General features: G+C 35.4%; 1 protein-coding gene across 5 annotated transcripts in view; it reads right to left on the minus strand.

Moving 5' to 3' along the window:
* The window catches only part of DMTF1 (cyclin D binding myb like transcription factor 1), a 44583-nt gene that overhangs the window by 16904 nt on the left and 10723 nt on the right, over window positions 1–16956 (minus strand). For all 5 annotated transcript variants that reach the window (XM_057550605.1, XM_057550603.1, XM_057550604.1 and 2 more), the window contains 6 exons: window positions 16681–16797; window positions 15630–15752; window positions 10663–10757; window positions 6233–6347; window positions 5272–5348; window positions 120–277 (listed from right to left, as the gene is read on the minus strand). In XM_057550605.1, the coding sequence (XP_057406588.1) occupies window positions 120–277; window positions 5272–5348; window positions 6233–6347; window positions 10663–10757; window positions 15630–15752; window positions 16681–16789 (677 nt within the window). In that variant the 5' untranslated portion in view covers window positions 16790–16797. The remainder of the gene's footprint in view (window positions 1–119; window positions 278–5271; window positions 5349–6232; window positions 6348–10662; window positions 10758–15629; window positions 15753–16680; window positions 16798–16956) is intronic.

Genomic DNA, 16956 nt, shown 5'->3' on the forward strand with positions numbered 1-16956 from the left:
AACAGTAATTCATAACTATCTTCAATTAAGGCTTTGATCATAATTTTATTTAAAAAAATAGTTCCTTAAATATTACCCCTAAATTACATGAAAACATGCAGCATTACAAGTTTTCATACTTTCCCACATGGTTTCTGTCATCATACATGCGAAGCACTCTTCTATAAACTGCAAACAAAGGCCGGTTCAGACCCCATGCTATAGTCCTGTAGAAATCTTTTCTTTCGTCTTTTGACATCTCAAAGATGATTTCTGTAGCATCTTTTATTCCACGTGCCTAAATGGGTTACATTTCTTTGATTTAGGGATTTCTGATAAAATGCATATGGATATACTATGCTTTTTAAAAGTTTTTTTATGTTAAAATCATCAATGGCATTTAGAAAAATAACATATTGATAATTCATTAATAAGTCAAATATAGACTTTAAAATGCTGCAAGAGATAATACGATACTTAAATGTTCCAAAAATAAGTTGTATATAATTCAATAAAGTCCTGCCAACCCCTTTTAAAATTACAAAAAATTAAATCTAAAGAAAGTAGAAAAGGAAGAAATCATAAGAACAAAATTAATATAATCAAATCAAGAATAGAAAGGATGAGCAATGCTAAAAATTGGTTCTTTGAAAAGATCCATGAGACTAAATAAAAACAAAAAGATAAACTTATGGCAAAACTTAAAAAAAAAAAAGGACAAAACTATATTAGAGATGAAAAATGGCACCTAAGGAGAGATGCTACAGAGATTAGATAGTTGAACATTGTGAAAATTTTATGGCAATAAATTTGAAAACTTATATAAATGTATGAATTCCTAGAAAAAGTCAACTTACCAACTGACTCAGGAAGAGAAAGAAAATCTAATAAACACAGACCATGAAGAAAATTTAATCAGTTATTAATAATTTTCCCACAATGAAAACACCAGGCCAAGATGACTTTACAGGTAAATCCTACCAAACAATTAAGAGAAACATAATTCTGATTTTAAACTATCCTAAAGATAAAAAGGGGGTGGGACTTCCCTGGTGGCGCAGTGGTTGGGAGTCCACCTGCCAAAGCAAGGACATGGGTTCGAGCCCTGGTCTGGGAAGATCCCACATGCCGCAGAGCAACTAAGCCCGTGCGCCACAACTACTGAGCCAGCGTTCTAGAGCCTGTGAGCCACAACTACTGAGCCCACGTGCCACAACTACTGAAGCCTGCGCACCTAGAGCCCGTGCTCGGCAACAAGAGAAGCCAACGCAATGAGCACCACAACGAAGAGTAGCCCCCGCTCGCTGCAACTAGAGAAAGCCCACGCACAGCAACGAAGACCCAATGCAGCCAAAAATAAAAATAGATAAATTTATTTAAAAAAAAAAAAAAAAAGATAAAAAGCGGGGACAATTCCCCACTCATTTGATTAGGCTAGCATAATCTCAATAGCAAAACCAGACAAGGGGAGTTTCAGAAAAGATCTTCCGGGCCAAGCTCATTCATTAAAATCGATCCCCCAAATCCTCAAAATATTTTAGCACACTGAACTCAGTAATGTATAAAAAGGTTAATAATCAATGCAAAAAGTAAGCTTACTCCAGGAATATGAGTTTGTATTAATTTCAGAAAAATTAGCAATTAATCACATGAGATTTATGGAAAAAAAAGTAAAATCTCAATAGGTATGGAAAGAGCAATCATAAAATCCAACATTCAAAAAGCATAAAGACTGTAATAATTATAAACAGAGTATAACCTTTAAATATTGTAAATCACTATGTACACCTGAAACTTATATAATATTGTACATCAATTATACCCCAATTTTAAAAAAGCATAAAGATTAGAAAAGAATCATTTACAGATGTTATATATGTAGAAACCCAAACATCTATAATCAAAAATTATTTAAGAGTACTTAGCAAGAATGCTGGTTACAAAATCAATAAAGTCATTTGTATTTCTAGACAAAGCTCATAAAAAATCTTTTAAAATTCCCACTAATAATAGCATCAAAATTAAAAAAGCATTAAGACTAAATCTTAGGCAAGTTATGCAATTCCTTTAAGGAGGAAACATAAAACTATCAACTGACATTAAAGAGGAACTAATTAAAACGGAGAGCTATAAAATGTTCTTCAAGAGGAAGTCAGAATATTACAAAGATGTTAATTCCCTTCAAACTGATTCAGATTCAATGTAGTCCCAATAAAAATTCCAACAGTTTTTCATTCTTTGCAGGTTGATTCTAAATTTATAATGGAAGAGCAAAGGGCCAAGAACAGCCAAGACACTCATGAAGAGACCTGCCCCGTCAGGTATTGGGACTTCTGAAGACAGAGCTGTACTGGTGCAGGTATGAAACTGAACCTAAGAACAAATTAGAAAACCTAGAAACATCTGTGGAAGTTTGAGTAGGACAGAATGGATATTGTAGACTGGGAAAAGACTGACATTCCCTAATGATGCTGGGACAATTATCATCCATACAAAACAAAACAAAAACAACCACAACCCAATAACATTGAAACCCTATCTCATACCCACAGGAGAAAAATCAGTGTGAAAGGCAAAACTATATATGTGAGAATATCTTTATGCCCTTGAGGCAGGGGAAGATTTCTTAAACAAGCATGCAAAAACACAGAAGTAAAAAGATGATAATTTTGACACTGGAATTAAGAATCTTCTTTCATCAAATGATACCTAGAGAGAAGGAAAAGACAGGCCACTAAATGGGGCAAGATATCTGTAACACAACCAAAAAACCATTAGTATCCAGCATACATTAAGAACGTCACAGAAATTAAAAAGATAAACCACCCCACAGAAAAAACTAATAAAAGACACAAACAGGAATTTCAAAGAGGAAACACAAATGGCCAACAAGCATATAAAAATATGTAATCAGAGAAATAAAAATCAAACCCATAATAAAATACCATTTACACCCAAAAGATTTGTACAAATTAATAGCAAAAAACTAAAAAGAACCCAAATGACCATTAACTGTGGAACGTGTAACTTATGGTATATATATTTGCATGATGAAAGCTAAAAAAAAAAAAAATCAACAGGGGATGGGTCTCCAAATCACAATATTGAACAAAAGAAGCCAGTTACAGAATACCCAGAGAATCAATCAACTTACGTAAATTTCAAAACAGGTAAAATTACACTGATATGCATTTTAAACACTCTTCTGAATGTATTAAATTTCACAGTAAAAACTTTAAAAATTTAGAATCTTTTCTAAAGTTGTTTTATGCATTTTCAATTCTGCAAACAATTAAACCTAAATATTTACAAGTACCTACATGCAAGGCACTGTGTTGTGGGATGATATTATAGTGAGATGAAAAGATTTTTCTGCCCTTTTTTTTTCTTGTTGCTTGTGACAATACCTTATCCTTTTACCCAAAATATGGAATATATGATACCTAATTAATTGGTTTAAAAATAGCTCCACAATGTTCCTGTAAGAGCACCACATAATGAAAATCACAGTCAAAAATCAAAATCAAACAAATTAGCTTTTCCCAAGATCAGTATATCTTTATGGACATTTCCTATTTCTGACAATTCTATCATCATTCTCCCAAACATCTTCAATTTTTAAAAAACCCTTAATTATTCCCACTCCTCATTTTCCTTCTTCACCAATATTCAGTCACCAGGCTTCCTTAGAGACTACTTGCTTATCTGCCTTTCCCTGCCAATTCTATTTCAACTATCGTAAAGTCCTTACTACTCTCACCTGGTCACCTGAAATGGGTATCTAAAAGTCTTAATCATAAAGCTGAAAGAGTCCTTGGAAATCATCTACTCCAATCTCCTACACAAGAAACCAGCTTCTTAATTCCCCAAATTCAGTGTTTTTACCAATTCGTTGCTGCCTTATCTAAACCTGTAGCATTTTTCAAATTTTAACTTAAGTGTTTGTGATCAGTGGACAACTTTTAATACACTTCTAGATACATTTCAATGGTCACTATATTTCTGTTTCTCTTAAAACAATTAGCTTGGTGGAAAGGATCTTTCTTCACTAATAAAGAATTAAAGTTTTTTACTCTTTATAATTTATAAAGTGTAGTTTAGGGAGGAGTGCAGCTTAAAATTAAGCTTAAGAACATGGACATTCTAGGCTGCAGTGTATTTAAAATAGTAAAAAATTGTACATAAACTAAGTATCAAACAAGAGGAGAATAGTTAAATAAACTCTGTACACTTCCCATTCCCAAACAATGGTAATGGTCTCCATTTCAAACATGCACTGTTTGAACATAACTCCATTACTGGGATGGTCAGCAAGTCTCTGGAAAGATTTCCTTGAGAAGAGCACAGATCTACCCGACCGAACTCTCCCTAAACTGAGTTACCAGTTCTTCTCATTTCTTATAGGATAGAATTCTAATTCTTTGGTCTGGACTTCAAAGCCCAAGTTCTAGAAGCTAATTATCTTGGTTTGGGTTAAAGCGGTTAATTTAACATACTCTGGGTTTGAACTCTGAATCCCCGACGCTCATCATTTACTTATGCTGTTCCCTCCAGCCCTATTCTACCCCTAACTCCCACCCCTTTCTTTAAAACTCAGCTCAAATCCTGCTCTTCCAAATATTTTCCATAACTGTCTTAACCCTGAGAATAAACTCTTCCTTCTTTGTTCTCATGCAGAATTAACAACATGTTATCACTCACAGGGTACAGAGCCTTATATCATTCTTCACCTGTTTTCAAAATTTCCACATGGACTGTTGGCAGGCATTTGAAGGCCAACACTATTTGTTAAAGCAATTCACATTTCTAGTGCTTCAAAAATTCTGTTCTCATCAGACATTTAATGAAGAGGATGACTAAGGTAACAGGATATAAGCCTGAATATGAAAATGAACTAAATTTTTTTTTTAAAGGGGAAAGACTAGTGTGATGTCATAAACTCATTCAAAGAAGATGCATATCTTAGACTTTATACAACATAAATTTAAACCTTAATTTATAGGTTGCTTGAAAAGATGGGGCTTTAAGATTCTGAGAGGCTATTAAAATTTTGTCTAAACTTCAGGGTATTAACTAAAGCAATAAAGCTATTTTAAACTGAGAATTCAAAATGTGCTTAAAAATATTCTGTAATCATACAACTGAGAATTATTAATCTACAACATATTAGCCAGTCATCCATTACTTAATTACTGAAAAGCTCCTAAGTACTATATACAATACGCTGCTTTGATATTTTTTGCAATTGGCGATGAAAAAATTAGTGAAACAAAAAAATATGCCATAAGATACCTTCAAATAGCGTTCAATATTGTTCATCAAAATATCAATTTCTTCCTTGGACCACATCCCCTGCTTCCATTTATGTCCTTTAAAAGAAAACAAGTAATGCTATAGAAAATATTCTTCCTTGAGAGGAATAAAATGTAGCTAATTTAATGTCTCACTCATCTGAAATCTGAAAAATCCCCAGGTAAAGTTGCTTTTGTGACCTCTGGTTTTTAAGAAAGAATACATTTGACCCTACTAAATAGAGATAATGATAAGTAAAAGAGTCATAAAAAATATCACTTCCTCTTAGTTACATCTCTTATCCTTTCAGCAGTATAGGACTTACAAGTACAAAAGCCAAATCACCCTCAAAACTTTCTGAAAAATTTCTCCAGTGAAAAATAAATTTTATGGGCAAAAAACATGTATAAAAGATTCTAGGACAAGGTAAACATAATATATTGGATACCAAGTGAATAATTTATTCTTAATGAGTACTTACTGTACAGTGGTTGAAAACAATCAATTTACATACTTTTTGTTTCCTTTCCTTACTGCAGAGTGGCATATACACAACCTCCACTTTGTTGCAGTAACTTCCTAGCAATCCTTACGAGCACAGCAGCACTATAAACACCATTACTTTAAACCTCTAAGCCACTTATCAGACCAAAGTTAGTAGCAGAACTTTGAAAAAAGGCTTGACTTCCCAGTCCCATAAGCAATAACTGAATTGTCTTTTAAATGACACCACTGTGCATCTGTTTATAACCTACTTCATATCAGAGAACTAATGATCAATTATTGAAAAATGAATATTGGTTTCATGGTCCCATTCAGAGCCAAATTTAATTAGAAAAGGCTCAATTACTGTAACTACTCAACCATAATTATGAAGGCCCAACTCAGAATCCTTATGACTACAAGCTCTTCTTAACGTCCATTTTTTCCACTGGACACTGAAATTCACAGTATCTCTTACCTTTGTTAGTTAGAGAATCCTTATCTTCTTTAGTTGTAAACCATGCTTGGCTAACTGCTGAAACCTCCTCATTACCCAAGGGAGATATGTCATCTAGTTGCTCATTCTGTAGAATCTTGAAAAGGTAAAAGAGAAAAAAAAAGTAGCAGCCTGATTTAATACCCAACCTGATTCATCTTTGTTTGTAATGCTAAGCACTATAAAACTCTAATAATGTGAAATCCATTTGTTTTAGATATAATAAAATTATATTGAATTTATAAAGACAAATATTTTCTTGCTCTTTTAATAAGACAGTATGAAAACAAAATTATCTGCATTAACAAAATATGACCTTCATTTAAGCAAGTAAGTCAGTACTAGCAGCTTGAATTTTAGAGAATATTGGCTAAGATTCCATTAAGCATTTAAATTAATACAGTACAGGATACTCAAAGCCATTTGTATGTTTATATATGTAAAACAAACTCACATATAAAATAAAATGAAAATGCTGGGGTTGATGTCATGATTATTCATATCCTCACAGGTAGTTTGCTACCTAAATATATAGTCATCTGTAATGTAATCTGTTGCTAAATATAAAGGATTAACAGGCTAACTCAAAAGATGTTACTGCAAAATCATGATCTGCTTATTGTTTACTGACAACTTTGTTTTAGCCAACCTCTAGAGCTGATTCCTACCCTCCTTAATGTACCTTCTTTCAAAGAACTATATGGTACTACTTTCTATTATTATTGTAGTAAAACAGTCTGCATGAGAAATGTGTAGTTAAAAAATAAGCTTTATTGAGATACAATTCACACATCATAAAATTCACCCTGTAAAGTATACAATTCAGTGGTTTTCAGTATATTTATGAAGCTATCACCAGGTACATTTTCTTTTGTTTTTTAAAAAATTTATGTATTTTATTTATTTTTCGCTGTGCTGGGTCTTCGTTGCTGTGCACGGGCTTTTTCTAGTTGTGGCAAGCAGGGGCTACTCTTTGTTGTTGTGCGTGGACTTCTCATTGTGGTGGCTTCTCTTGTTGCAAAGCACGGGCTCTAGGCGCACAGGCTTCAGTAGTTGTGGCATGTGGGCTCTAGAGCCCAGGCTCAGTAGTTGTGGTGCACAGGCTTAGTTGCTCCGCGGCATGTGGGATCTTCCCGGACCAGGGCTCGAACCCGTCCCCTGCATTGGCAGGCGGATTCTCAACCACTGCGCCACCAGGGAAGCTCACCAGGTGCATTTTCTTTTTTTTTTTTTTTTAATTTTATAGCTACTTTATTTATTTTTGGCTGTGTTGGGTCTTCGGTTCGTGCGAGGGCTTTCTCTAGTTGCGGCAAGTGGGGGCCACTCTTCATCGTGGTGCGGGGACCGCTCTTCATCGCGGTGCGCGGGCCTTTCACTATCGCGGCCCCTCCCGTGGCGGGGCACAGGCTCCAGACACGCAGGCTCAGTAGTTGTGGCTCACGGGCCCAGCTGCTCCGTGGCATGTGGGATCTTCCCAGACCAGGGCTCAAACCCGTGTCCCCTGCATTAGCAGGCAGATTCTCAACCACTGCGCCACCAGGGAAGCTCACCAGGCACATTTTCAATTAAGGACATACCTAATCCAGCAAATTCTGCAGGAACAAAGCTGTTTTTAAGAGACTTGGCCTTGGGCTAAAGAGAGCTATAGTGTAAGTGAAGAAGATTTAGCAACAGTGCTACCATATCAGGTATGAACCTATTACAGGCAGACCAGGATAAGGGGAGAGTCACATGCCTAGTGACCACTCAACCCAGTTTTGTCTCTGGATTGGATCAACTACTAACCTATGTCACTTTCTGGAGGTAAGTCCTAACAAAGTTTGAACTGTTTTTTGAGTAGGCAGAAACTGGATCTCTACTTTCAAGAAGATATGAAACCCATCTCACTTCGAAAACAGAGAAATTGTCCATGAACAATCAAAGCACAATGAGGAGAAAAGCCATGCCTCTACTGTCATCTACTTTATTTTTATATTTGGTGGTAATGAATATTTTGTATTTATAAAAATGTTGTTTTTTAAAACCATAGGCAAAAGCTAGACATCACTGGAACAAACATGAAAAGTTTTATAACCCTGTATTTATGCATCATACATTTTAGATCTTTTTCTTTTAAAGATTAAGAGGACTTTATAAAGCTGAGAATTGAGACAGACTAGACAGATGATATCCAAGGCCTCTTATATTATGAAGATCACAATTCTGTAAGATTTGACACAGGAGTTATTCATCAAGGGCAATACAGAGACCTATCAAAAGACCTTGATACATATAATACCTACTTTTAAGAAATGTAATGTAGAAAATATCCTGAGATGATCTCTTATATTAATTAGTTCGTTAAAAGAATAAAATCACCATTTTCCAAAGTGAGTCTAAATATACAGCAAAGCCCACTCTATGAATCTCACAAAGAAATCTGTCCTGCCAATTAACCACTGTCTTTGGGCAAACACTTTATGCTTTATGGCTCAAATTTTTCTGAAGAAGACTTACAATTATTACTTAAACCATATAATGTTAAACATGAAAAGCCAGGAAATGAAGTAAATAATTATTAAATTTTAGCAGTAATATTCAGCACTGTCAATAAAAGTGAGTATAGAAGGAGACTTAGGTACCTGAAAGGCTATCTATCTATACTTACTAATAAGTTTAGTAATAAGTATTTTAGTATAGTAAATAGTAATAAATTTTATAGTATTTTACCCCCATTTTTCGCTACTTTATACATAAATCTTTTAAAGTTACTCAGGCTTTATTAGCATGCTGTTGCTTTCTAAATGAAGCTTTTTTGAGTTGGTTGTAGGGTTTCCTATCTGTAATATATACAGGCTTAGAAATCTAAAAATAAGTATTTCATTCACTAAATACCTCTTGCAACCACAAAGTACTACATACATTGGGAATGTTTTTAGTTTCTAATTGTTTTTCAAGCTCATCCCACCAGTGGAATGAGGGAAGGGGCATTAGCTACTAAACTACGTGAAATAACTACACCTAGATTGACACAAAAGGGCACAGCAAAAAGCACACTATTTCTGAACATCTAACTGTGCTGACTTTCACTCCCAACCTAATATTAATCTTATTAAAAAAATTCAGAAATTATTATTTTGTTCATTAAAATGGTAATAACAAACCAAGAGGTTAATATTAAATTGTAATTCATTAAGTCTTCAGAAATAATCCAAACAAAACCATATAACTTGTCTAACTAGCACTGCTACTGCTTAATCTTATAATAGCTAGGTTGTAAACCAAATCACACATATGTATATAGTTATTTTCAATGTACTAAAAATGGAATGGAAGTGAGACTACATAGTCTTTGAATCTGAAATGAATTTGACAAGACCCATTTTGAAGAAAGAATGTGCCCTATTATTTCTGAGGGTTTAGAAAAAAATTTCTGTCCAAATTCCCACTGAAACCCAAGGGTAGATGATGAGATCTCCAGCCTGGCTCAAAGCTGTTTCAAGCATTTTGGAGACTTGGTTCTCTGGAAATCCTGTCATTCTGGAACCACTCTGAAGCTCCCCACTGCAAACCATTCACAGTACACCTACCTGAGATGTCCTTAGTCCCTGATGTTACATATCAACTTGTAACTACTTTACTTCTTAACTGAAGGGTCACTGTGATGCTTCACATACGAAAAATAATGGTACAATGTCTACTGTCTACTTAAAAGTATTTTATTAAATGAAGAGATGAAGCAAGAGGACAAGCTAGTAAAAAGAAAGGACAATCAGCCAGAAATAAACTTACAAGTAAAATATATTTAAGCTGTTGGGTTACTGAAGACAGCAAAGAATTCTGATTACTTTTGGCAGAAATAAGTCATGAGACAAATAAAGAAGTTCATGTAGGAAAAAGGGCTAATTATTACTTAACCTCTTAACATGCGGTAAAATGTATCTAGTCCTACAGGCACAAAAGGAACTACCTTAACTACAACTGTTATAATTAAAATCTATTTGAAATAACCAGCTTTCATTCACATTAGGGCAGAGAATACATGGAGCCGTTCTAAATCTGTCACTACAGATAACTGCTGGGTAAAACTTATCTTAAAAAGTTTTATATCCCAATCAATAGCATATATAACTGGTAGATAAAATTTAAAGTTATTTAACAGCTCAAATGAGATCACTCCAAGTGATTAAGAATGCCCATGCATCATCTGCTTCAACAGATGTGAACCACTCTACAGGGAATAAATTTTAAAATTCTATCGTTGCTTACAATTCTGAGACTCACATATGTGGGGACTGGAAACCTGAATGAATAAGTCCAACCTCTGTTCTGTGGTTGCTCCTTTGTCAGACAGAATGTATTCTCATCATTTTATCACCTAAGGTATGTGTAAAGGATACTCTTCTTGTATCCAGTAAAAAGACTTACTATACCTGGATCTGTGTCACAGTTCCCTCAGTAATCTCATCATCTGCCACCTCTGTGGTTGCAGTCATGGTCACCTCAAAGCTCTGATCATTTTCTGAAACTTCAAGAAAAAGAACAGTTCAACTCCAGAATAATAATGGCAGGTTCTAATTATTTAAAAATATACCCAAGGAACAAGTATGTGATCATCTAATTTCTTAACATATTCCTTGCCAATATATCCACACATATATATATGTGTGTGTGTGTGTGTGTGTGTGTATACATTCATATACATATATTAGCTTAACAAATATCTACTGTGCACCTAATACATGCTAGGCATTGCTCTCGGCAACAATAAACAAAAAAACAAAAATTCTGCCTTCACAGTACTTATAGCCTAGGGGGGAAGATACAAAATGAACAGGATATTATGCTGGAGAAGTATTAAGGAGAAAAAATAAAGCATGAAAGGAAATGTGTTGGGAGTTGGGGAGAGTGTTTGAATTTTAGATAGCAGGGCAGGAAAAGTCACCAACACTTGGACTTTATCCATAAAGTCCATATATCATATATCATGCAGGTATACTGAGGAAAAGCACTTCAGGCAGATGGAAAGCCAAGTGCAAAAAGGCTCTGAGATGAGGGCCTGCCTAGATTGTTCATAGGAACAGCAAGGACAGTGTAGCTGGCCAGAGCAGACCAAACAAGATGCTGTGTGGGGACTCACAGACCACTGTAAAGACTTTGGCTTTAACTCTCTTCCAATGGGTTGACCATTGGAAGATTTAGAGTAGAGGAGTGATATAAACTGAGTTTTATTTTAACAGGATCACTCTGGCTGCTAAGGGGAAAATAGCCTGAAGGGCAGCACAGGCTGGAGGGAAATCAGTGAAGAAGCTAATTCAATAATCTAGGTAAGAGAGGTCAGTGGCTTGGACTAGAGTGAAGGCAAGTGAGGGTGATAAGAAGTAGTTCAAATTGTGGATACATTTTGATGGTAGAGCCAATAGGATGTGTGGATAAACCAAATATGAAAGTGAAAAGTCAACGATGGAATTAAAGTTTTTTATCTGAGCTACTGGAAGAATGTACCTGCCATTAATGAGATGGGGAAGACTGTAGAAGAAGCAAGTTGAAAAATGTAGGACGTTTCAGGAGCTCAGATTTAAACATATTCGTTTGAGATAGCCACTAAACCTCTAGAGTCAAGAGAAGTCTGGACTGGAATAAATCTGGGAGTCATTACTAGAGACAGGACTTAAAACCATGAATTCTAGGGAGTGAGTAAAAATGGAAAACAGAAGCAATCTAAGAACTGAGTCCTGGGGCACTCCACATTCAGAGGTTGGGGAGATGTGGACAAGTCAGCGTAAGAGACTAAGAAGGAATGGACAGAGAGAAAACTAGAGAAATGTCTTCCCTGGAAGCCAAGTGACAAAATGTTTCAGGGAGAAGGGTGTGACAAAATTGTTGAAAATTGTTGGCAGATCAAGTAAGACAAAGACTAAAAAATTGGATTTAGCAACAAGAAAGTCTCTGGAAAAAACTAAAAAGAAGAAAAGAAGAAGAAAAAAAAGAAAGTGTCTGGAGACATGGGGAGAACAGTTCTGGTGTAGTGATAGAGGTGAAAGACTGACTGGAGTGGGCTTACGGAACAAGGGAAGAAGAAACGGAGGCAAGGATAGGCAATTCTTCCAAGGAACTCTGCTCTAAAGGGAAGGAGAGAAATTGGATTGGAGCCCAAAGTGGGCTAACAGGACGTTTTGAAGAAGAAATTATGTTTATAAACGTTGATGGGAATAATCCAATAGAGAATGAAAAATTGATGATTCAGAGGAGAAAGGAAAGAATTGCTACAACTATGTCTTTGAGCAGACAAAAGGGGTGGGATCTAGTACACTGAACGGTTGGCCTTAGCTGGGTGAAATGACAGAATATATGGACATAGATACAAGTCAGTGTGTATCTATGGTAGTGGAAACTTACAGAAATTATTTTCTGGCCACTTAAATTTTCTAAGTAGGAAGCAAGGCTATCAGTTGAGAGTGAAAAAGGTGGAAGAAGTATTGGAGATTTCAGAATGTATTAAACAGTCATCTTAGAGCGGGAGAAAGAACACTAGATAAGTATGGTATGACTGGCAGGCAACATTAAGAGTCCATTTCAAGTTAATGATCATAAATTTAAAGTGAGACTGGTCAGCTTACTTGTGCTGTTTTTCTCCAATCTCTTTCAGTTAGCTGTACCAGTATAGACATAAATAGGCAGACAAATTGAACCAGGGTTGTGGTTTCATCAAAGAATGATGAAGTGAGGGGAGGAAAAAAGGATCTGAGGGTAAATGCAAGACAATGATTATAATGATTAACCATGAAAACTGAAACTAGGTAAGGAGGAAACAAGGATACGAGTGAAGAAGGAATCATTTAAAAGTGGTAAGGTCGATGGGTCCCAGTGGGGCAAAGGATCGCAAAAGTATGAGAGGAAGTAATTTGGAAGATAGGAATTAGTGGTAGGAAAACAAAATCTGAAGTAGATTACAAATAGACTCCAGTTAATATGCAATAGCAAGAGTGGTATGGGAATGACAATGAGGCCGTGTGAAGAACAAAAGGAATCAGAGGCTTAGTAACTCCAACAATCCTCTAAACGAATAATCACCAAGAGTTTTAACAATGAATAGGTAATGGAATAAATGTGTGTAGATGATTGCAAAAAGAAGTGGTAAGTTATCTACACTGATTAACATGAGAGTTAAGAGAACTTTTAAGGCTCAGACAGATAACTTTTCATCAGTTTTATAAAGCATGTAAAGAAAACCTGAATATTAAAATTAAATCATTAAAACTAATATTAATCTCCATGAAGTCCAGCATAAATTACTCGTGCATTTAATCAGTCCCAGATGATGGTGATGGATACAGGACTTCATGCTTTTGTGTGACTTTTTTAAAATGCAGAAACTTTCCTAAGTTGATTTTATCAACATAACTTTTTACAAATCCAGGGAACTTCAAGTCACTCTTCATAAATTCAGTCTTATTGTAAATTAGGCTCCAGAATGTCCTCTTTGGTGATGCTATGACCCAACATCAAACAGCTCATGTGCTTTTATGTCAACACACCATAAAATAGAATAAAATATCGTGTAGTTCAAACCTACAATAATGTTCAAGGCACTCTAACCAAATCAATTAACCAGTCAAAATTCACATCAAAATAATCAAAAATTCTGGCTTAATTAAATATTTTTATTTTATTTTATAACCTGTGAATGTACTGTTCAGCATGGTGACTACAGTTAATAATACTGTACCGTATATTTGAAAGTTGCTACGACAGTAGATCTTGAAAAGTTCTTATCACAGGAAAAACAACTGTATTGATAACTGTGTGGTGAAGGACGTTACTAGACTCATTGTGCTGAACATTTTGCAATACATACATATGCGTAATGATTTGGTATACATATACCAAATCATTATGTACACCTGAAACTAATATAATGTTAATGTCAGTTATATCTGAATTAAAAAAAATTCTAGCTTAGAAAATGTCTATATAGGATTGTATTTGTACAGATAGGCTAATCATGTTCTAAAATTGAATCATAACATAGTAATAGTCAAATTAGGAGAGAGTTTTAAAAATCATATGAATCATCATTAGAAGGAAAGATCATTTAATTAGAAATACATTATGCTTGTATATTCCACAAGTGGAAGCAATATTAGCAATATTAACATTAACACCATTTTTCAGCAAAGTCTCATAGTAAACTTATATAATATGGTTTCTTTTCTGCTCAATTCAATAAGCAATTAACTCCAAATACAGAGTACATATCTGCTTATGAAGACATGATTTTCCACAATGAAAATCTAGTCTTAGTTTTCTTCCACTAGATGACAATGTGATCTTGCTTGATGCTGAGTGCAAAATAAAAGTTCGTGGATATGCCAAGACCCTCCTTTGTGCAGAGAGTGCCCCCAACAGCCCTGTGCCCCAACCCCATCGCCAAGGACTAAGATATCTACTCCAGCTTTGGAGGGCCACCACAGTTCAACAAGATTCCACATTCTTTGCTAAACAAACCAGAAATATAATTTAACATTACAGTTGGTGGGTTGTAGTCTTTCACCAACAGTATTCCACCCAAAATACTACATCTTCTTAGAATCCAGTCTACTCTAAATGATCTTGGAATATAAACATTTTAAGGACTTTCTTTGTTTTGGGTTTTTTTTTTCTGGTCGCACTGTGCGGCATGTGGGATCTTAGTTCCCCGACCAGGGATCGAACCCGTGCCCCCAGCAGTGGAAACACAGAGTCTTAACCACGGGGTCGCCAGGGAAGTCCCTTAAGAACTTTCTTAATGAGAATAAACTTATTAGGCTTCGGTCTAACTTCCATTTAGCCATATACCACATGAAAAGAACATAAACTACAAGAACCGGAATGCCTGGGTACGACCTTAGACAAGTTACTACACCTCTCTATACCTTAGTTTTCTCATTTATAACATAGGGAACACTCTAGAGAGTGCTTTCTCAATGAGGGTGAATATGCTTCTTGGGAGGAGGTGAAAAGATCTTATTCACTTTATTAAGAAAGCAAGGATATATATATATATATATATATATATATATATATATATATATGACATTAAAAACAACAACAGTATATTTGTGGTATTACAATATCATGGGGGAGAGCATGATCATGAAAAAAATGTCTAAAAAGGCTCTCAGGAGTGGGGGGCAATTAAAAAAAAAGGTTGAGAGATTAAACTAGGCAATATATGTAAAAGTATTCAGAGCCATGCCTGGCACATAAATAAGCACTCATTAAGTGCTGGTTAAAAGGAGGTTTTTTGGACTAAGAGGAGAAAAATAATGGGTCCAAGTCTACCTTGAAATGCCAATTTAATCTCTTGGAATCTAAATTTTGATTCAGAAGGAAACTATGTTAATACTCAGTGACTTACGTGGAAGTGCAACAACTGATATGCAAGGAGTGGAATCATCAATACTTTGATCATCCTCAGAAGACAGACAAAGCCTTTTATGTGGAGGTTCAATACTATCTTCTGAGTCTATTTCATCAGCTTCTAATGAAACAAAACAAAAACAAAAATCTCAAAATCTTCAAACCAACAAGGAGAAAACAAAATCTTCAACAAGTAATGACTGTAAAATAATCTTTTTACTGATTCGCTATGTCAACTAAAGCCAGTCGTGCAAGTGAGACGCACTGCCCTCTCTACGCCTACTGCACCTCAGCTCTTATTCTTTATGACAAGGAACTATGAACAAAGGTGCCACTTTTTAAAACATCACACTTTTGTGCTGTTGACTACCTGGCTTTCCAAATATTTCACATGTAAAGACAAGGGTCGGTTATTTAATTCACTCACAACATTCACTGAATGCCTATCATTAGCTAAGTTTGAGAAACAGAACAATAAGAGATACCCTGACTGTCAAGGAGCTCATAGTACAGTGTAGGAGATGACTAAACTAACAATTTCAAGATGGTGTAGTAAGAACTATGAAGGTGGAATGAAGAGGCTGTTATATGAGCACACAGGCATTTAATTTAGACTGGAGGTGAAGGGAGGTTTCTAGAAAAGGTGTCTTAAACTTCAAAAAGAAACAGAAGCCAGGGGAAAATGATTATTACTGGCAGTAAGAGTAATACATGCAGTCATACTGAGGTCCGAGAAGCTTAAAGTATGTTAGGAATATAAAAATAGCTGTGAACTGCTGGAATACCGATACATGAAATGTGGCAGGAAATGAGGCTGCAAGGAAAGCTGAGATGATGGGAGGCCTATGTGCCAAATTAAAGAACCTGAACTATATTCTAAAAACCATGGGAAGCTTATTAAAAAAAAAAAACAACTTCCTATACTGTGAGTGAAATAAAAAAAACTTCCAAAAAGTTCGTTCATTTGGGTTTTTCCGTAACATCTTACGGAAAAACTCGAACGAACTTTTTGGCCAACCCAATACAATTATGTCAGCAGGTTCTCCTACCATTCTGAGGGCAGTGAAGAATGAGGTTCCCGTCTGCGTCCCGAGTCAAAGTCACAGAGTTCACAGTTTCTACTGTTACTGTGTCAGAATCCTCTTCAACTGTGCTCATACTCAAATCTGTATAAGAACAGGTTTCAGATTAGGGTTTAAAAAATTATTTCCAAGTATGAACATAAAGTAGCCCACAGAACCCCGCCCCCCCAATTTGTATCTGCCTATAGTATTCTTTATGTGAAACTGCAATGATGTTTCAGGTTTCAAAACTTTTTTTCAAAA

The sequence above is a fragment of the Balaenoptera acutorostrata genome, chromosome 7, assembly GCF_949987535.1.
Source record: "Balaenoptera acutorostrata chromosome 7, mBalAcu1.1, whole genome shotgun sequence".
Classification (NCBI taxonomy): domain Eukaryota; kingdom Metazoa; phylum Chordata; class Mammalia; order Artiodactyla; family Balaenopteridae; genus Balaenoptera; species Balaenoptera acutorostrata.